Source organism: Gossypium arboreum, chromosome 3, assembly GCF_025698485.1.
Source record: "Gossypium arboreum isolate Shixiya-1 chromosome 3, ASM2569848v2, whole genome shotgun sequence".
NCBI lineage: Eukaryota > Viridiplantae > Streptophyta > Magnoliopsida > Malvales > Malvaceae > Gossypium > Gossypium arboreum.
Genome location: NC_069072.1, coordinates 132370325 through 132391839, shown reverse-complemented (window position 1 = coordinate 132391839; position 21515 = coordinate 132370325). Strand labels below are relative to the sequence as shown.

Sequence of the window (21515 nt, the reverse complement as noted above, 5' to 3'; positions counted from 1 at the left end):
TTTCCTCCATTTCCCCTTTTCCACCATTTCAGATATAGAGCTTGTGCTCCAAGGAAGAGTGTCTGTTATTAATCATTCATGCACATTCAGTCAATTATCATTTCTTCTAGTTTATTAATGCATCCATGCACAACTGATTTAAAAAATACTAACATACATGAAAGACAACATTTCTATTGAGCTAATTGGAATTTATTAGAAGCACAAGTGAGAGGAACTCACCAGAGATTACTAGGAAAAGATTTGTTTACTCTACGGGTTCTTTATTTTTGCACTAGGGCTTTCTCCTTTTTCTTTAGCTAAATAAAATAAACGTTCTATTAAATACAGAAACAACCGAAACTTAATTTTAAAAATAAGAATCAGTAACATGTAATCAATTAACCAGAAGGAAGTTTCCTTCACTCTAAAACTTCCAATGCAAACCTATATAAATGATTCCAACTACTCTTTCATTCCCTAGTATTAAACTACAGTAAGACTCAAGAACTTACCAACAATTGGCTTGAAAAGGTTAGTTGCTAATCAAACTGAATAATTGGTTCCTTCTTCAAGTAATGAAGAACACTCTAAGTTTCTTTTGAAATAACAAAGATGAACAGAGAAAAGGAAAATAAAGTCTTTTTCTCTATTAATCTTCTATCATATTTATATAAGGATTAGCTCGTAATCCCACTCTAAGCAGGATACCTAATCATATTACATGCACACACGATTCCACTAATTAGACACAATCATCGAGGCTCTTCAAGTGTCATGCAAAATGACATGCTTTTCCTATATAAGACTTGACACATATATTGTATATGTCCCACTTATTGCGGATACTAAAACAAACAAATATGTTTGCAACGATTAAACTCTTCATTGGCGGGTTCGCAAACATAAGAGCTCGCCAAATGCAGAACAAGAATCCGTAAGATGGTAGAACCTGGCGAAACAATCTAGAAGTGAAATACGCCAAAATGAAACAAGTAAAATCTTCAATGGGTTCGACTAGCTCAAATGCGAGTCATTACCAATCTCACTTGGTCAACAATTTAAAATGCGGATTAAAAAATTTTAGGGTGTGACATTCGCATACACTCGTCAATAGGCCTTTTAGGCCTAGTCCTCAAGGGTGGGCTTCTACACCCAAGAAGTGGGCTTGCATGCCTTGCTAAATGGGCCCTTGAGCCCAACAATGGGCTATCATATTGTTGAAAGTGATTCTCTAGGTCGGAGAATGGACTCCAAAGTCCATTCTTATACCATTCTTGCTGGCTTGAGTCGGGGATCATTCATTTGGTCTAACCTAGCAATCGTGTCGATCACTAACCAGCTCGATGTTAAAATTTGAATTTAACTTTAGATATAAAAATATTTTAAATAATTAAAAGGAATATTTTAATCCAACATTAAGTTTAACTTTAGGCAAATAATAATTTTAATATTCAAATCTAATTCAATCTAATCCACATTAAAATCTAAAACAAATTTCAGATATTATTTACATAAAGCGAAACTTGAATTTGAAGATCTCACAAAGTTCTCATCACCTTAATTTTACTATTAAACCAATACCTTATTAATAAATTTAAATTGCATTTTGATTTTTTTTTAAAAAAACCCTTCCTCCTATTGAGACATGGACACCCACCCTTTTTTATTTTATTTTATTTTATTTTATTTTACAAAATGGTTTAATTTTAGGTTTAGTCTTTCTATAATACTTAAACCCATATATATTGACTGGTGGACACTCATCGATGCTCCTTTTCTTCTCCTTTTTTCATTTTACAAAATGGTTTAATTTTAGTTTTAATCTTTCTATTATACTTAAATTTGAAATTTAATCATTCTACTTTAATTTCTAACATAATTTGATCATAGATCTTCACAATATTATTAGTTAGTCCAAATAGTTAATATAGTTCAATTTTCGATTAAAATGTTTCGTGGTTATATATAATTGAATACTTTAAGAGCTTTAGAGATAGACACATCTTAAGGACTTGCCTTACTTTTTTCTAACATTACAAGACAATGGTCAATTTTAATTTCGGCCCCTATAACATGCTAAAACTTGGATTAAATCCATATACTTTATTTTTGACATAATTTGCTAAATCTTTCTACTTTTATAATGTTATTAATTAGTCTAAATAGTTAACATTGTTACTTATTACAATTACAATGCTATAGCCATTTTTAACAACACTATTCCAACAAAAAATTTATTCCATCATCATGACTTCAAATGTGTGTTTTAAAGAAAAAAAATCCCATAAGCATTTTCAACATAAATTTTTAAAATTTAAAAAGTAGAAGAACGAAATTCTGAAAAATAAAATAAAGAGACTAAATTTCAAATAGATAAAATATATAAGAAATTAAATCATATTTTAACCTTCAAATTTTTACTCTATATTCTAACATACACAAATAATCAACTTAACACGAGTCTTAAAAATCATTGTGATGAGTTATAATTTGATGGAATTAATTTCCCTAACTTTTCTAGAAAAAAGCGTGCTAAAAATTTCCCCTTCCAATTAAGAAAAGGAACCAAAGGAGGAATAATTTAATTAATGTTTGCTTAAGAAGCCCCACAACATCTCTAATCCTAATCTTATTTATCTTCTCTGAAAAGACATGAAATAATTATCACCAAAAGAGTTAGACAACACATTACTTTTAAAATATTTTAAATAATTAAACATAAACAATATATTTCTTTAATTTCACAAAATAAAGTTAAAAATTATTGTATCCCTCATTAATTAGTATCTAAAAAGAAAACCCAATTTTAATTCTGATTAATAAAAATTAAATAGATTAATTTTAACTTCAAATAATAATTTTTAAATTAGAAGAAAATGCGTACTTAATCACCTTTAAATTCAGTATCTTTTTAATTGTTGTAATAACAATAATATTATTTAGGAAAAAAACTCGAATAAAATTGGCAATGCAAAAGAAATATATAATAATGTTGCACTTTTATCCTATTTACTAAACACAAATTATTTAGTTAGAAATTAAAATAATAATAAAGCTCACATGCTTAGCTGTTAAACAAAAGTTTAAGCAGTACAAGTAGTCAGTCAAGTCTTTCAGCTTTTAAACCCTACTGTTCTTTTCTTTTTTCTTTAGTGCGAAAATCCGTACAAGACACGGATTATTAGTGTTTAATTTTGGATTAATTAAATATAAAACAGAGATTAGAGTGACAAGTGGGTGTACAGATTTTCTATATCACTACACCTTGTTTGTCTCGCGAGAAAATCCCTCACATGGCAATCAAATATAAAATTTGCAAATATGAAATTTGGATTACAACAAAAATTCTCTCATTTATTTTTATTGTTGTCTTTGAGTCAAAAGATGGAGGGATAGGTTGTCGGGGTTTAAATTCGAGATTGAGTTTTGTTTGGTTTAATTGATTTTATTTTTATGTTTTTCGAATTGTTTATGATAATTTAGTTTGATTTTAATTTTTATTAATTTTAGATTTGGAATTTAAATTTTTTTGATAAAATGTATTTATTTTAAGACTTTTAGATTTAAAAAAATAATTTTAGCATTTTAAAATTTAAATTTTTATATTTTAAACATAAAAATATATTTTACATAATAAAAAATTAATTTTAGTATAGACATTATTATTAATGCAAAAAGACGTGAATTTAAGTGTGTTGAAACGCATTATCCTTTTATTTACGGATTGAAAAAATTATAAATAATTTTAGATATTATTTAAAAATATATATACATGATCAAAATCGGAAAGAAGATGGAATTTGCATGCACCCAAGGGGCGTAATCAAACTTTGTCTTTGAAGACATAAATCTAGAACAAGACCACCTGTCAATGGAGATGATCTAAAGAAAAACATCACCATAAACTGTTTGAATATTTTAATGTCCCCAATACCCAATATGGAATCCAACAATATTTATTAATTTAAAAAAATCATGATTTAATGAAAGATTATTTGGACCAACAATCACTTTAACATGTAAGCAAATCCAACACCTGTTCAATTTTCATTACACATCAAAATTAAAATAATCATCCACCCACTTTTTATAATATATATTTTTATTTCAATTATACCTTTTAAAAGCTATTAGAAAATAAAAATACACATTTAAGAAGAAATACTATCACATAAAATAATATTAAGGTATAAAATTTATACTTGGTAATAAATATGGTTAATAATATATAAAATGAACATATTTATTTATAATGATTTTGTATAAACCCAAGATTATACTTGGCAGAAAGGTATGAGATTCTTTTCTTTTTTTTTTTCTTTTCTTTCTTTTGTCTCTTTTTGGCATCAAACAAATGTATGCTAATTGGATAATGTCACCCAATGTCTTGACATTCCCAATTTTTTCTTTCAATTCATTGATATTGACTTTAATGTCCTTTGGATAATTTCATTGTAATCAATTTTTTTATATAATATCTAACTTCTCTTATAAATATATAATTTAAGAAAACAAAAATTATAAAGAAATTATAAAAAATTTCAATTGATAACGATATCATAATATTATAACGGAATTCAAATTCAATGATCAGATCAGGAGAAGCTCCTAAGTTCTAAAACGAATACGTGTAAAAAAAATTACCAAATTTAATGGCTAAATATTACTCTCTCCCTAATTTTAAGGTTACATTGGTAATTTAACAAATGATATGACAGTATCTTAATCTAAAATCAAAAGAGAGAAAAGATACAAGGGATGGTTTAGAAAAGGACTGATGGGCCTCTCCTTTACTTCACATATAAATACATGATACACTAAACCTCAAATGCCACAAACAATTTGCACTAAAAAAAACACTTTTTAAGTTTCAAAAAGCATTAAATATCAAAGTGTGTTTTAAGCCTTTTTTTGTTGTTGTTGTTGTTAGTCATGTCTTGGGCAATGATGGCTGGTCACTTAGGTTGGGGTTTCATTGAAGAAGGTTGGAGAAAAGGTCCTTGGACTGCTGAAGAAGATAAACTCCTTATTGAATATGTTAAGTTACATGGTGAAGGCAGATGGAACTCTGTTGCTAGGCTTGCTGGTAAACAAAAACTTGGAAATGTGACATTTCGTAAGTTTAATGTTCGAATCTTAACATTTAAAGTATGTTGCTGTTGTTGTGTTTTTTCAGGGTTGAAAAGGAATGGGAAGAGTTGTAGGTTGAGGTGGGTGAATTATTTAAGGCCAGACCTTAAAAGGGGACAAATAACCCCACATGAAGAGAGTATTATTATCGAGTTACATGCAAGGTGGGGAAACAGGTAATAATATGATCCCAAACATGGAAATTTTTGGTCTGAAAATCGGGAATATATTCGTATTCGTTGCTCATGATCTTGATTTGTAGGTGGTCGACGATTGCGAGAAGCTTGCCGGGAAGAACTGATAATGAGATCAAGAATTATTGGCGGACCCATTTCAAGAAAAAGAACAAGCTTCCATCAGATAATAACACTTCTGATCTTAAATCCAAAGCTCGTTTGCTGAAAAGACAACAATTCCAACAGCAGCAACTCCTCCAACAACAACAACAGCAACTGCAACTTCAACAACAGCAAGAGCAACATGAACAACAGTTACAGTTGAATCAATTGGACATGAAAAGGATCATGTCTTTGCTTGATGAAACTGAAAATAAATCATCAGTACTTCCATATGTGCCACAGTTAAGACAAGAAATGGCGACTGCTGTTTCATACCCCAACACAACCGTAGAACAACAACAAGCAGGCTTGTTCTATCCTATGATGGATTTTGACGGCAACGTTTCGGGTTCCGGGAGCGATACTTCGAACGAGGTCGATGTTCTATGGGATGGGTTATGGAATTTGGATGATATCAATGGGAATTTTGGTGCAACAAGCAAAGTTAGCTTGCACAATCTAGCTACCCCTTTCAGTTAATTTTTCTTTTTATTTAAAAAAAAAAAACTTTTTACCGACGAAAAATTCGTCGGGAAAAAGTTGGTAGTATTTGTCAAAATTAGAACGCTGCCCTCTAAACTAATTCCTAGTAGTGTTAGTCTTTTCAAGTAATCATCAAATGAGAAGGCCATTAAAGGTAGTGAGCCTTAGATTGATGATCAAGGTGTGAAAATGTCTTGTTAAAAAGACTAATTGTAATATAATCTATCAATAAAATAATCTAATTTTATTTAGTTGAATTCTAAATTTATTCTAGATTTAATATAAATACAAAATATTAAAGATTTAAAAAGTTAAACAAAATCGAGAGAACTTATATGTAAATAAAAGAAGATTGAGATGACATTATGAGACTTATTATTATTATTTTGAGAGAGAGAGAGAGAGAGAGAGGAGATTAAGTTAATAGATTTTATAATCTTAAACTTAAAAATCATTTGGCACATCAAAGTACAAATCTTTTTAATGGGTTCTTTTCTTAATTATTTTAAGACACAAAATTTATTATAAACTTAAAAAGAATCTAAAAGTTAAAACTCAAATCACGATGAGCACAACACATCACTTCTAAAATCCTTTTAGCACACTTATGTTTTGTCTTTGTTGTCGAAATTCGACAAATTCTTCAACATTAAATTTCCTTTTAATTATTCTCTCCTTGTTTTTTCTTTTTAAAATTTTCATTTTTCTTTTAAGGCGAGCATAAAATTAGTACCCAAAAAAAATTATTTCTTAACATAGAAATAAAATTTAAAATTTAGAGAATAAAAGATGAGATTAGAAATATTAATTATTTCTTGAAAATAATATTATGAATAAATGAAATAAATAGTAGTGGAATCTTTAATCACAAATCGTGTAGATTTATTAAATATGTTGAGGTGTATGGTTGAATCTTATGTCACAATGAAAACAAAAGGTCGGGAAGTAATTTAGAAACAAAGTGGGTGTCTTAAAATATATTTATTTATTATTAGTAAATAAAATGATAAAGATTAGAACTTGATTCTCTCTTGATTGCATTAATCTCCTATGTTATCTTTTTGTGATTTCCTTTTGTCATATGTTAGAAAAAATATGTAGTTCACATATATAATATATAGATTTGTCATTTTCCTTGGATCCATGCTATAGTAGTGTGTCTATTATATACTTTATAGCTAGTAAATAGATAGGTTAATCTTAATCCACCTAATTCAAGATAAAATACACTTAATTTAAGACTTCATAATTGACTTAAAAGGATTATTGGAATGGGACAAAACCAATACACTAATTCTTTTTATAGATATGTAAAATTGAATATCATTTTTCATTTTTTTGTTAAAAAAAAGATTTTTTAAAAAATTATAAGTTAGGGTTTTGCTGATATAAAGTTGGGATGTAGTGGTTAATGACGGCTCATTTGGTGGGTGAAGAACTGTGGGTGAAAGTTATTGAAGTTTGAGTTTTATCAGGGAATTGGAGTTTGAGTGGAAGAAGAAAGATAGTTAAGAGTATGATAAAGGGGGAACAGAGTTAGTGGTTCTGATGTTTATGGGTCTTAAAAGGGGTGCTTCTAGTCCTTCCCTCAAACGCTATATGACATCTTCATATTAGTCTTATACTCCTTGAAACTCAACCGACATACTTATGTCTTGTTCTTGTAGGTATAGGTTGTCATGTTAAGACAACATACGTATGCGATGCATGGATATCTAGTTTGTTGTCTATATTAATAGTGTGGTCCCTACTGTATGAGCTCGTGGGGTGTTGATCTTGTGAGATCATGGGCTTGTAAACTCTTGAACTCAGATGTCTTGGCCTCATAGGTGATCATTGGATTATAACAAATTCTTCTAATCTCTTTGTTAAATAAAAATTTATTTTCAATTATTACAAATAATTAATTCTAAATGTACTTTTAACACAAAGTTTGAACTTTAATCTCAATTATTTTTAAAATTTTATTTCAATCTTATCTCTATCTTACTAGAATTTGAAATTACAGGTAATTGAATTATGACTGGGATCAAGGCATAAAGTGTATAATCAAAGAGTATTGAAATTAAATTCACTTATAAAAAAATCCTTATTAGAAAGATTAAAAGTATGGAATAATTAAGCAAATTCTTTTAGAGTTCTATTATTATAAATACAATATATTTATAAGTACAAAATAAATACAGTTTTAAGTCCGGTCAATTATATAATATAGAATTAAATCAATACAAAGCACAACAAGCAGAGAATTAGACCAAATCCACATATGGCATACATAAGTGGTGAGATGAATATCCACACATCACAATTACGCACAGTAAAAATTTAACTTAAATACTTAATAACTTAAGACCTCTACCTTAACCAACAAACCAAAATCTTTGTCTTAAACGCCTTTTTGAGTTAAAGAAGGGAGGAGTGTTTAAATTAGAACACAAAAACTACATTATCAATCATTAAAAAATAAAAGATTAAAAACAAAAGCATATAAAAACTTTAAAAAAAATTCTTTTTTTTTCTTCAAGTCATTTGCTTCTTTTCTTTTTTCTTTTTTTTGTCCAACGGCGGTGCTAGCCTTCGGGCTAGCTACTGCTCGCCTTTTTCTCTTGCTCATCAACCCTTTCTTTCTTTCTTCTTCTCATTCACTCCATGTGCCTTCTTTCTTTTCAGTTTGCAGATCTATTTTGTGGGTATCTTTGTTGTTTTTACAAGTTGTGATTGACAAATGACAACGCCTATTATCGCTAAAACACCATCGACCATCAACAATTTCCTTTAGAAAGTGGGTGACTCTTTGTTGACTTCTTAATATGTTTCTGTTTTGAGAGTATTTCAGAATAATAAATGATTTCATGAGTCGGTTTGGACCCGTATTGTCTTAAATTTTATATTTTTTGTTTGTTTTTTCATTGTTTAATAAGCCTTCACTTTTAAAAGTTTTTGTCTACTCTTGTAATATGCTTTTTAATCTTGCTTATGCATGTAGTATTGCTTTTGCAAGTGATTTTAAGATTAGTTTTATTGTCGTCCTTTTTAGCTTGGTGGATGCTTGATTCTTTTGTCAGTCTTTGCCTGCTACTTTGGACCATCCTGGGTTGGTTTACTTATTATAATGCTTGCAATCACTCCAAATATGTTGTACTTGAGTTGTGACAGAGCCAATTGTCAACGTGCCATAATGTTCTATTGATGTTAAAGCTGAAGCCTTTGTTGTGTTGATGGAGCTTGTCCTTCACCATCCACAATGGGTGTTTGTTACTTTTCCCCCTGAATTTAATAATCTCATTCATTAAATAAATTAATAAATTTCTCTTAAAAAAAACAAAAACATATATCAACACGCTTGTTGAATTAAGTGATAAAAATTTTAATATTTCTTAAATAATATCTCGAATTCAAATTTATCTCGAATTCAAATTTTATAAATATAAAAAATAATGTTAAAACAAGCTTATCTTATTTAGAAATCTTACCTTTAACTCAATTTTAAATTTAATGAAACCTAGTAGTATTATGGAACAACCAAAGTTGTCAATCTCAAAACCAAAAGAAAAAGAAAATGGAAAGCAAAAGCATATGAATACGGAAACCTTTAGCAAGCAGTACAATCCGTGCTTGCTTTAGTGGTTAGCATTGTCTCCCCTCCATTTCCCCCCTCTTTTTTATTTTTCTTTATTAAAGTTGGAAGTATAAAGTATATTAACAAAGTGCCCCTTTCTTATTTTATCATTTTATTTCAATCAATAATCCCATGCTAAGATTTGAAGTTTGAGACTCTCTCTCTCTCTCTCTCTTTAAGTTGCATTGCAAACATCATAATGTTTGTCATGTTACAATATTCTTTTTAGGGTTAATGTCTAATATGAAGTTGAGCTTATAAAGTTCAAGATTAAGTCTAAATCAACCCCGTCACTTATTGATAATTTGATCACCGAAATAGAATGTTTTGGCCAATATTAGAATATAATTGACTATCATGAATGTAACTTCATCGATACCACTAGTTTGGAATGTTCGAACGGTTAATCGAATCGAATTAATATTAACTAAATTAACCAAATTGTATAATTCTTTAACCGTTAATCGAATTGAAATATTTTGATTAATTGGGACGGTTAACCGAATTAATCGAAATTTATATATTTTTTTTTGTTTTTTATTAAAACAAGTATAAAATATATAAAAAAATACATTGATAATATTTATTTGTCTTGAATGTTAACCGAATTAACTAAATAAACCGAAATTTGAAGTCTTGAAACACTACATAATTTTGAAAGTAAAATATAATTAAATATAATAGTCTTTAATATTTTCCATTTGCATCCATTTTTCCTCTCCAAAAGATCTCCATTTGTATTATACCTACAAAATATGTGTAAAAAATGGGCATATAATAATTATATATGCATTTAAAAATCAAATAATATAAATAAAAGAACCGATTGTAAGTTAACAAGAATAATATAAGGTAAGCTCTGATGCATTTCAAGAAAAGTTTAAATATTGAAATGATTAAATAAATTAATGTAGAGGTGATGTGGTAAAAATATTAGATATTGTCAAGTTCTTGAATTTGTTATTCAATCTTTTTTGTATCTTCTTTTGATGATGATTTTCGAATCTAATTTTAAATGCAGAGCACCAACAATTTCACCTGGTACGAGTATCACAACACCCCATCAACAAACACAATCTATGAACTTCAATTTAGACTCCTTAAATCACCGATTATTTCAGTATGATGGAATCTCGAAGAATAATACTTTCTATACATGAGTTATTTTAGTGTTTAGAACGCCAACAGTAAAGCTCATTTGGAGACTCCAAACTCATTGCAGCTCCAAATTTTAACCCTGCTTAAGAGACAAAAAGTAGAGAGGTTGCGTTGCCATTTTATCATTATAAAATTAATAGATATATACACAATAAGACCAAAGATTTTGAAAATGTTTTAAAATAATACTTGTATAGTATCATTATAAAATTATTATTAATTAATTAACAAGATATTTTAATAATTATTAGTAAATATTATTTATTTTTAATTATTATTAATAAAATCATAGTTTGACATAAATATAATTTTAATAAATTTTTATTATTTGAATACACTGGATTATAAAACACATGGCGTCCAACATTGATTTCCTTTTGCCGGTAGCCTCTAAGAAGGTGAGAAGGCGGGGTGATGATCCAATGATGGAGGATAATGAGGAGCAAAGGGTTTCTGTTTAAGGATATGCTGACGGGTGAGCAGGCTGGAAGAGTTGTTGAGGATGATGACTTAGTTCTTATTGAGAATATAGATGGGATTCATGAACTAATTGATAAGAGCATGAAGACAGTGATCATTAAGCCTTTGGGGAGACGCATTGGCTTCAATGCACTTTTGAGTAAGATCAAACCAAAAGCCTCAGTCCAACTCATGTTAAATTTAATTATAGTGGTAATGCTTATGTTTTCTGTAAATAATACATATTTTTAGAGATATACTAATAAATTCAATCATTAATGTGTATATATTTTATATAAATGTTGATAGAATATATAAACAATGTATGCTAAAATTTTTCATATATATATATATAAATGTTACAGGTTAAATTTGTTAAACTAATATTAGACTTGATAATGGGTCAGACCGATGCAGAATTTTAGGTTTGCTTTCTAGGCTCCGGTCCGACCTAAAAAATGGGTCTAAAATTTTACTCAAGCTCGATTCATATTAAAAATGTTAAACCCGAGTTTGACTTGGCTTGACCATAATAAATTTCTAAAATTTATTTTATATAAAAATAAATTTTAAAAAATATAATACATCAAATATATTAAAAATATTAAAATAAATGTTTTCCAACAAATTGGAAATATTTTTTATCTAAGCTATGTGATTTGGGTCGGGCCTAAGCCAAAAAATTTTGCTCGTGGCTGGCTTGTTTAGAAAATGGGTCTTATTTTTTGCCCAAGCTCATTTTTTTAGCATATATTTTTGTCCAAACCCTCCCACTTTTATGACGAGCCTTCGAGCCTAGGTGGGTGGCTCGAATCATGATCAAGTCTAATCAAGACATAATTGATAAAATGTGTAAGCTTTGAAGGCTAAATTTGTTACTATACCAATACAATAATATGTACAATTGACAAAAAATATTAACATTCAAAGTTGATCTGACAGTCAATGTCGGAGATCGAAGAGGAAAGCTATTTGAATTTTGGTTAATAAATTCATGACATTCAAAGTTATTTTATGAAAAAGAAAACTACACCGTAAAAGAAAAGGAAAAAAAGAGCATTTGATTGGTGCAGGCGATGCGAACAAAGAAAACCATATAACATGATTTTTAATAGCCCGATGACTTAAATGAAAACTTTCAAATAATTTAGTGAATATCTTTTTAACTTTTTTTCAAATTAAATGACTAAAACATAAAATTTACAGATGATTTAGTAACTAGGCCTGATCATGGGTCGAGCCACCCGGCTCTGCCCGAAGGCCCACCCGAAATGTGGGAGGGTTTAGGTAAAAATATAAGCATGAAAAATAGGCTTGGACAAAAAAATAAGGCCCGTTTAAAAAACGAGCCGAGCCCCGAGTAAGGTTTTTTTTGCCCAAGCCCAGCCCGGCCCAAATTCACTAAAGGACAAAAAAATTTTACTCTTTTTTTATTTTGTTTTTGAATGTTATTTTCTTATTGTTTTCTCCCCATTTTGCTACCATTTTACTATTATGTTGCTACTATTTTATTTTTATTATATGAATATTATATAAAACTTATTTTATTATTAATTTTATTATTTTAAAGACATCATTAAATTTATTATTATTTTAGAGGCATTTGCTTATTAAGTTATATTTATCTTAATGTTATTTAATTCTACATATTTTTAAAATTTATTTTCAATTTGTTAGAAAATATTTATTTTGATATTTTTAATATTTTTGATGTATTATATATATTTAAAAATTATATAAAAATTATATAAAAAATGAGGGTCAGGTTGGGCCCGAGTTTTATCTTTTTTATCCAGATCGGGCTTGAATAAAATTTTAAGTTCATTTTTAAGTCAGGCCAGAGCCTAAATTTTTAATTAAACTTAGCCCAAACCCGACACGGCCCGACCATGAACACCTCTATTAGTAACCTTTAACTAGTTTAACCAAATTTATGAATTTTATAATTTTTGCAGGCAACACGAGTTTACCATAATGTATAGTATGTATACCCCTCATGAACATAATAAATATCTTCAAATTTGAATAGTTGGTTTTCAATCCGATGAAACATCGTTCATCTTTATCATACCGCCAAAATTCAAATCCGAATGACCTTCTTCTTCCCCTTTACCCGCAACCTACTATTCGCTTTGAAAACCAGCCGTTATCACACATCTGCCTCTGTCTTCGACTCGCCTTTCAATCTCCTCCATTTCCTTAATCTCTCCTTTACCCATCAATGTCTCCAATTCACCAAGCAAGCCCACGCTCGAGTCTTCTTACTCGGGTTCACTCAGAACCCGTTTTTAGCCTCAAAGCTCCTCTCTTTATACGCCCTTTTTGGGCACCTAACTCAGTCAAAAGCCGTTTTTGATTCGGTTCAAGACAAGAATGCTTATCTTTGGAACTCAATGATTAATGGGTATCTAAAAAGTTACTCGTACGCTGAAGCTTTTGATTTGTTCTGTAAAATGGATTGTTTTAATGTAAAGCCTGATGATTTTACGTTGGCAACTGTTTCGAAAGTTGCGGGCGAAATCAGGGACTTGGTAGTGGGGAAATTGGTTCATTGTCAAAGTGTAAAAACTGGGTTCGTGGTGGATATCGTTGTTTCCAATTCGTTGATTTCAATGTACGGGAAACGTGGAGAGTTTGAGGCGATGAAGAAAGTGTTCGACGAAATGCGTGAAAGAAATGTGGGGTCTTGGAATGCGTTGATTTCGGGGTATTCAAATTCAGGGGATTGGAGATTGGTGAAGGATTTGTGGGAAGTTGTTAAAAGCATGCAACTTCATGGCATGAAACTCGATGGATTCACAATTTCGAGTCTTTTGCCTTTGAGTAGCGGTGGGTGTACGTGGGGATGTAATTATGGGAGGGAACTCCATTGTTATACTCTGAAGAATGAATTGGATTCGTGTTTTGGTTCAGATGTTCATTTAGGTTGTTGTCTGATCAATATGTATTCGAAAAGCGGTAAAGTTTCGATGGGTAGAAATGTTTTTGATAGAATGGGGGCTAGAAATGTTTATGCTTGGACTGCAATGATCAATGGTTACATTGAAAATGGAGATTTTGAGGAAGCATTGCTTCTTTTTCAGGAAATGCAGTTTAAAGATGGAATAAAACCCAATAAAGTGTCTCTAGTGAGTGTTCTCCCTGCTTGTGGCTCTTATGCTGGTTTAAGGGCCGGGAAACAGATTCACGGTTATGCAACTAGAAAAGAACTGACCTGTGATGTTGCTTTGCGTAATGCATTGATTGATATGTATTCTAAATGTGGGAGCTTGAATAGTGCTAGACAAGTTTTCGATGAAGGTTCGTTCGGTAAAGATGCTATATCTTGGAGTTCAATGATCTGTGGATATGGATTACATGGAAAAGGTGAAGAAGCCATAAGTCTGTATAACCAGATGCTTTTGCTTGGGAATAAACCAGATATGATAACGGTGGTAGGGGTGCTTTCTGCTTGCTGTAGGTCGGGGTTGGTAACTGAAGGTCTTAGTATTTATAACACAATAAAAAATGAATATGGGATTAAACCAACGGTTGAGATATGTGCTTGTGTTGTCGACATGCTCGGTCGATCCGGACAGCTTGATCAAGCATTAGATTTTATCCAAACCATGCCTGTTGAACCTGGGCCTAGTGTTTGGGGTGCTCTGGTTAATGCTTCTGTAATGCATGGGAATATCGAGATGCAAGAACTTGCTCATAGGTTTCTCATTCATTTAGAACCCAAAAACCCTTCGAATTATGTCTCACTTTCGAATTTACATGCTTCTTCTAAAAGATGGGATGCTGTGGCAGGATTGAGGAAAATGATGAAGGAAAAGGGTTTGAAGAAGGCACCTGGGTGTAGCTGGATTAACATCAATGGCAAGACTCATTGCTTTTATGTGGCTGATAAGGCACATCCTCATTCCACTTTGATTTATGAGATACTTGATGGTCTCATCCTTATAATGAAGGGAGCTGGTTACCCTATTGATTCTGAAGAGTTGATACCGATCACTAGTTAATAATCGAAGAGAGCACTGGCCAGTGGAGCCATCACAAATGAGTTATAAAAAAACTAACTGTTTCAGGTTGGTTTTATGGCATATTGTTCTATAGTGTATGCTATTTATCATCCATTTTCTATTGCTACTCTGCATAAGTTTCATTGCCACTGGAGGGAGTAATCTTATAGGATGGTAGACGATGTCCTTAAAATAATCAAAAGTAAGAGAAGCTTATACTCATTTTTCTCAAACTAGGATTTTACTTACAGTGCAAACAACATAAAGCATTCAAAACTTTCTGTTACAAATTCATTTCGTCTGCACAGGATGCAGTTGCTTTTACAAGTTCATGCCAAATCTATGGTGAACCTAAATCCAATGTGTACACCTTAATCTCCAAGACAATACATGTAATCTGATTGCACTCACATCACCTTCATCACCTCTCTTTGATACGGGGTTTCCAGATATCTGAACTTGGTAATGCATAACTGATTATGGAGCAGTAAAGCTTGGAGAGAATAAGTAAATGCAATGGTCAAAAGCAAAAGAGCTAATTGTATGTCAAAAAACTGCTGCGTTCATAGTGCTGATGACCCCCGCTCAATGATGGCAGCCTGACACCGAAAGGGAACTTGAGATAGAACTGATTCACAGAAGGTGGCATCAATTCAATAAAATATGAGACTTCAACTATCTGGCATTTTTCATTTTTCAGTTCATATGTTAATAAGAAGTTCTCACAAGTCACAGCCAACTTGAATAGCTTCTCTACTTCTGTGCATCAGATTCTCTTTCTCGGCGATAAGCAAAAACTGAACCAACCACAACTCTTCCAATCCTTCTGGTTTTTCGGTTTCTTTTACTCATACCTTTCTTTCTTTTCTTCTCAACAGGTTGAGACATAGGAACATGATGAATCCATCCTAAAGGCAGTAGTGCTGCAAGGAACTGTATCAAAATTCCTACAGGCAAGTTGGAGTAATCACTGGATCTTATTCCAAGCATAGCAGCCAACCCAACTCCCCAAAATCCACTAACAATCGATGATAGGCACAATGCTGATGCCAAGAAAGAAGTAAGGGATCCTTCACAACCCCGAGGACACAAAGTTGCAAGTAGCACCGAGAAAGGAAGGATCTTAAATTGAGCAAGAGTTTCTGCTAAACCCGAAAAACAAAGGGCAAACACTTCATTAGGAATTCCAATACTAAGATTGATCTCTCTTACCAAAGCAAGGTCAAGAAGAAGGGAAGATGCGTACAAAATCTGTACAACACCGATCAACTTCCTCATGGGAATTTGTTTCCAATAACGGTTATAAAGCACAGTCAAAGAAAGAAGTATCAACTGGCCAATCACTCGCGACATTCCAATAACTGAAGGATTAAGATGTAGACATTGAGTTTGATAACAAAAGATTGAGCCTGACAGAATAGGAACCATAGCAATGGAAGCTACAATCCAAGTTAAAGGTCGGAATATGCTGTCTTCACTGATGGCAATCATAAGATCAGATAGCTGCTTTCTGATATTTTCTGAAACTGACTGTCCAGTTGGAACGGGACCCAAAGATCGAGCTAAGCCAAGACATTCTTCATTGGAAGATAAAGAAACTACAAGCTGAATAGATAATAGAACCGAAAAAACGAGAAACATCATCCTGGGTGGTAATTTGACTAAGAAATATCCACCTAGTAAGTTCCCAAGGATCCCACCAGCAGCTAAAGCCATGAAGGCATAAGACTGGAGTCCAGTAATTCGGTGTTTCTGGCCGTACTCTGTAATAAGAGCATCCTTTGCGACTTCTGTAATGGCTGCCCCTGTATTACTGAGAAGAACACAAGCCATGAGGGCAGGAAGCGCTTGACCTGCAACTGGAAACAAAGCCAATTGACCCCAAGACAGGACCTGCAGAAGTACTGAAAATCGGATTCTTAGTAAGGTTTGATCGGTTATTCAATCAACTAACTGAAAACTTCTCGAATTTAAGATGTTAGAATGCTCAAGCAGTTAGTTATCTAATGTATCATCATTGCTTACAAGTATGACTTCTGCATTTCATGGATGAATTCCGAATGTGTAAACGATGATGAAGAGTACATTGAAATGTAATGGATAGAATCTGACCTAGGTATATGAAATGGTAATACTACTTTTTTGAGTTTTATTGCCTACTGCAATGGAATATGGAAATGCATGTTTGGAATATAAGGAAATAGAACAAAAAACAGAATCAAATGCATAGTAATGGAAAAATATGAAGAAAAAGTGTTTAGAACTTGAAACAAGACAAAGGAAGGAATAAAAGAACAAAACACAAACAGTTAATCTGCAAATCCATTCAAGACCATGACAGACACCAAAGTTTGCATTAATGGAAACACAATATCACAACAAGCATAAACATTTCAAATTGAGTCAAAAAGAAAGAGAAGAGCATATTAACTGACCTCCAATGCAAATATAAGGTATCCTATGAGCACCCCCAATATAGAGAGCATCTGAGAGAATTCCAAACAGAGGCTTAGCTACCATGGGTAGGTTGCCAGAGTTCTGCACAAGCTGCAATGTTGAAGGGTTCAAGTTAAGGTTATAAGCCATGTGGAAATTCAAAGCCAACCATGGGAAACACCTAAAACCCTGAACCCAATATCCCAACCCACACAAACCCAACATTTCTTGACAGCCTTGTTGCCATAAACTTTCCTTCTTTTTCTTGCCCTTCCTGACAGAAACCTCACCAAGGTTGGTTCCTATAACAGGGTTTAAAAATTGGGTCTTGGGTTTTATACCAGGATTTTGATGGTGGAAAGACCTGAATATTGATCTTGACTGAAAGCTTGATAACTTTGAGCATCTCTCCTGGTTTCTTGGGATCTTTGAACTGTTAAAGAATATTGGGTTTTTAGTGGAAATCACTGGGTAAATCATTGTTTTTGGGTTTTTGGTACGGCTTTGCCCAAAGGTTGCAAACAAATGGAACCTCAACAGGAAAAAAAGGTATACTATAAATCCCACATTCCAACAAGTTGAAGATATGTTGCTCTGAGAAGAAGAAAAGGATATAAATCCTAGAGTGTTTGAAGAGAAAGAAAGTTCTAGACAAGGGTTTATAATATATAATATTATATACATACATTAAACATTACTTGGTGGAATACTTGAGAGAATCAAGGAGAGAAATGGAGAGGTTTCCAGCATTTTGTTTAACTTGCTTTCTTGTTTGTTGGTTTCCAGGAGGGATTTTTGGAGGGGTCCCAAATGGGATTTTGCCTTTTATAGGATTATCAAAATCCTTATGAAATTGCTGACCTAATCAATCAATGGTTTGTCAACACATCTACCATTTTTGTTTGGAGATTCCTATGAACCGTTGGTTTCAATTCTTCTCAAATTTTAAATATTTTTATTGGATTCTCAAATATCATTCTAATTGGGTCCTTGTGTGGCATAAAGCATATTTAGAATATGAAATAAGTATGCACATTTTGCATGGATAGTTAAGATTCATGGAATTAAAAAATGATAATGTCTTTAAAGTTGGTAACATATCAAATTTAAATTATTCATGTAGTAAATATACATATATTTAAAATGTAATTTATGTTTTTATTATCTTTCACACTAGATTCAAGCTAGCATAATAGTCTCATAATAAAAGAAATTGAATCGACATTAATATTTTAAAATTCAATTAAAATATTTTAAAATTTTAAAATTAATTTAAAATATAAATCATAGTTTGTGAAGTTGGTGCAATTAACTCATTTTAGTTTTATATTATGCAATTTAATATGAAATTGTTGAAAGGGTAACTATAATATTTGAAAAGATTAATTTTTATAAATCATAAAACAAATATAAAAATATTTTTATCATAAAAAATACATATTATTTCTTAATTTAAATAATTTTTTCATATCCCAACAAATGGCTTGGTAGTGGTACATAAGCAAATGTCAAAAAATCTATTATAAAAATCGAACTCAAATTGATGTTAACGAAAATATATGTTTTATTAATATGGTGAACCCTAGAAAATAGATATAAATTTATTAGATACTATGTTAATGAAGTTTTGGCAATCTAGGCTGAAGTTATGATTATTTTGAGTGAAGTTATGATTATTTTGAGTGTTTAGATTCAAGCCTTATTATGTATAAATGTAATGTGTGGGTTTTATCTTAAATTATTTTAAGTTTAATTTTAAATCTTTTTTATTTAAATTTGAATATATTTCAATTTTCAATTTATTTTGTATGGTACTAACTTTATTCTAATTCTAATCTATCATACATGAATTATTTGTTACTTGTACTATATTTATGATTATATTTGAAGTTAAAATTATTTTGCCCTCTCATGAAGGTTAATTTCCCTATTTATAAGGCACGACCCCTTAATTTGATGTACTAGAATTAGATAAGTGTTCATGTACACTAACACGTATCTTATTTTAGGGTCAACACGTATTTCCTCAATATGAGTTCGCTTACATGGTGGTGTGAACTCATTAGATGTGAAACCATACAGACGAACTACACGATGTGACGAACTATATATTTACCGAAATAAAAAAAAATTGGGTTGATCTCAACCGGGTATCGGATCAATTAGGGCGAAAACCATAAAAAAAACATTCTTTGACTACTGTTTTGCTTTTGGATTTTCTCTTCATTTCTGTTGGGGTCATTTATCTCACGCCATTTATATGATTAGGCTCCTTCGCGAATAAACCTTTCATTTAAAATATGTTTTTATATATACATGGATGGCGGTTGCATTACAAATATAAGTATTTTTTAATTAGCATGGTCGTTAGGAATAATATAAATTTGAGTATAATTAAATATATATATTTAAAAGTTGGGAAGAATTCTGGATGAAAGTGTAAAAAATATTAAGGTAAATTATCCCAATGTCACTAAGTTATTAATAAGTTTACGTTTTGGTTATTCGACTTCAAAAAGTTATAAAAATTATTGTTGAATTATTCAAAAGTTTTATTTATGTCACTGAATTTTCCGGAAGTTTTTATTTAAGTCATTGGGTTATAAAGTTTTTTTTTTAAGTTCGGCTAGCGAGTTCTAAGTAACGATTTGACGATCAGTGTGGTGAATCAGTACCCATCAAAAAGTAGAAAAACATACCCTTAGATCCAAGTCGGTCTAGCAGTTAGTGTCAAAAAATTGGAGAAAAAAGTTATTTAAATTTTAATTCACAAATATTGTAGAATAGAAGGGGTAAGGATAGCTTTCAATTGGTGCAAATTGTGCAAATAAAGAATGTTATACAGTAGTGATTTTAATAGCCCAATGAATAAACTGAAAGCTTTCGGATAGTTTAGTGACCACCTTGTAAGTTTTTTAAATTGAGTGATAAAAACTATAAAATTATTAATAATTTAATGACATTGGGTGTAGTTTATTCAAAATATTATGAATGATAATAGCAAAGCGACAACAATGCCGAATGCATGAAAGCATTAATTCCTCATTTGGTAATTAGTGTGATAATATAAGAAAAAACTTATTTATTACATATAAATTATAATAGTTAAATATAAAGTAAAGAGTTAAAAAAAAAGGCTTGAAATAAGATAATAGCACTAAAACATTTAAAATTTTCCTAACACTATTTATGAAAATAAGATAAAAATCTATAATAAAATAGAAAAAAACAAGGGGAAGTTGGATCTTAGAATAATAAAAGAATGCAATGGAAATTCAAAGCAATGGCTCCAGATGGTTTAAGCAAGCCCAAAATTAAGATAAAACTTCTAACTTTTTTAAAGTGGGTTTTTGAAATGGTTAATGCAAAATTTTAACTTTGAACTTGCCAAATATCAATTAGTTTATTTTGACATTTGTATTATTTTTTTGTTCACTTTGATATTTGAATTTGATAATAAAGTCTATTTTGATCGTTGAACTTAGAAAAATGTAAAAGTTTAATGTGTGGCAAAATCATAGAGTGTTATATAATTAAATTTACCTTTTTAAGTGATAATGTGGCACAATTTCATAGTACTATGTCATCAAAGTTTTACATTCTTCTAAGTTTACAGATAAAAAAAGATTTAATTGTTAAGTTCAAATATAAAAAAAAAAAAACAAAATAAAGGATATCAAAATGAACATAATTACGAAATTCATAGGCTAAAAATTATATTAAACCTTTTTAAAAATTCACATTTCGGGTTCCATTTCAGATATGCAAGACAAAAAAAGAGAACTAAAATTGAAAATTTGAAATCAAAGTTGAAAATGGAATCAAAATGGAGGAAAATTCTAAAACAGAACTTGAAATTTGAATTATCAAAATTAGTCTTAAAAAGGAATTCTGATTTACTCATAT

At 30.7% G+C, this 21515-nt stretch overlaps 3 protein-coding genes across 3 annotated transcripts; 2 read left to right on the top strand and 1 right to left on the bottom strand.

Moving 5' to 3' along the window:
- Positions 1 to 4812: 4812 nt before the first annotated feature.
- On the top strand, positions 4813 to 6180 carry LOC108475767 (transcription factor MYB24-like). Its single transcript, XM_017777755.2, has 3 exons — positions 4813 to 5068; positions 5159 to 5288; positions 5375 to 6180. Exons 1-3 carry the CDS (start codon positions 4915 to 4917, stop codon positions 5928 to 5930), a joined length of 840 nt encoding a protein of 279 aa, XP_017633244.1. The 5' UTR covers positions 4813 to 4914; the 3' UTR covers positions 5931 to 6180.
- Positions 6181 to 13148: 6968 nt separating this feature from the next.
- On the top strand, positions 13149 to 15636 carry LOC108474654 (pentatricopeptide repeat-containing protein At3g12770-like). The gene has a single exon (XM_017776649.2). The coding sequence runs from the start codon at positions 13260 to 13262 to the stop codon at positions 15171 to 15173; it is 1914 nt and encodes a 637-aa protein (XP_017632138.1). The 5' UTR covers positions 13149 to 13259; the 3' UTR covers positions 15174 to 15636.
- LOC108474655 (probable folate-biopterin transporter 9, chloroplastic) lies at positions 15396 to 18434 on the bottom strand. The gene is made up of 2 exons (XM_017776650.2): positions 17609 to 18434; positions 15396 to 17077 (listed from the first exon to the last, which is right to left on the bottom strand). Exons 1-2 carry the CDS (start codon positions 18291 to 18293, stop codon positions 15927 to 15929), a joined length of 1836 nt encoding a protein of 611 aa, XP_017632139.1. The 5' UTR covers positions 18294 to 18434; the 3' UTR covers positions 15396 to 15926.
- Positions 18435 to 21515: the final 3081 nt, after the last annotated feature.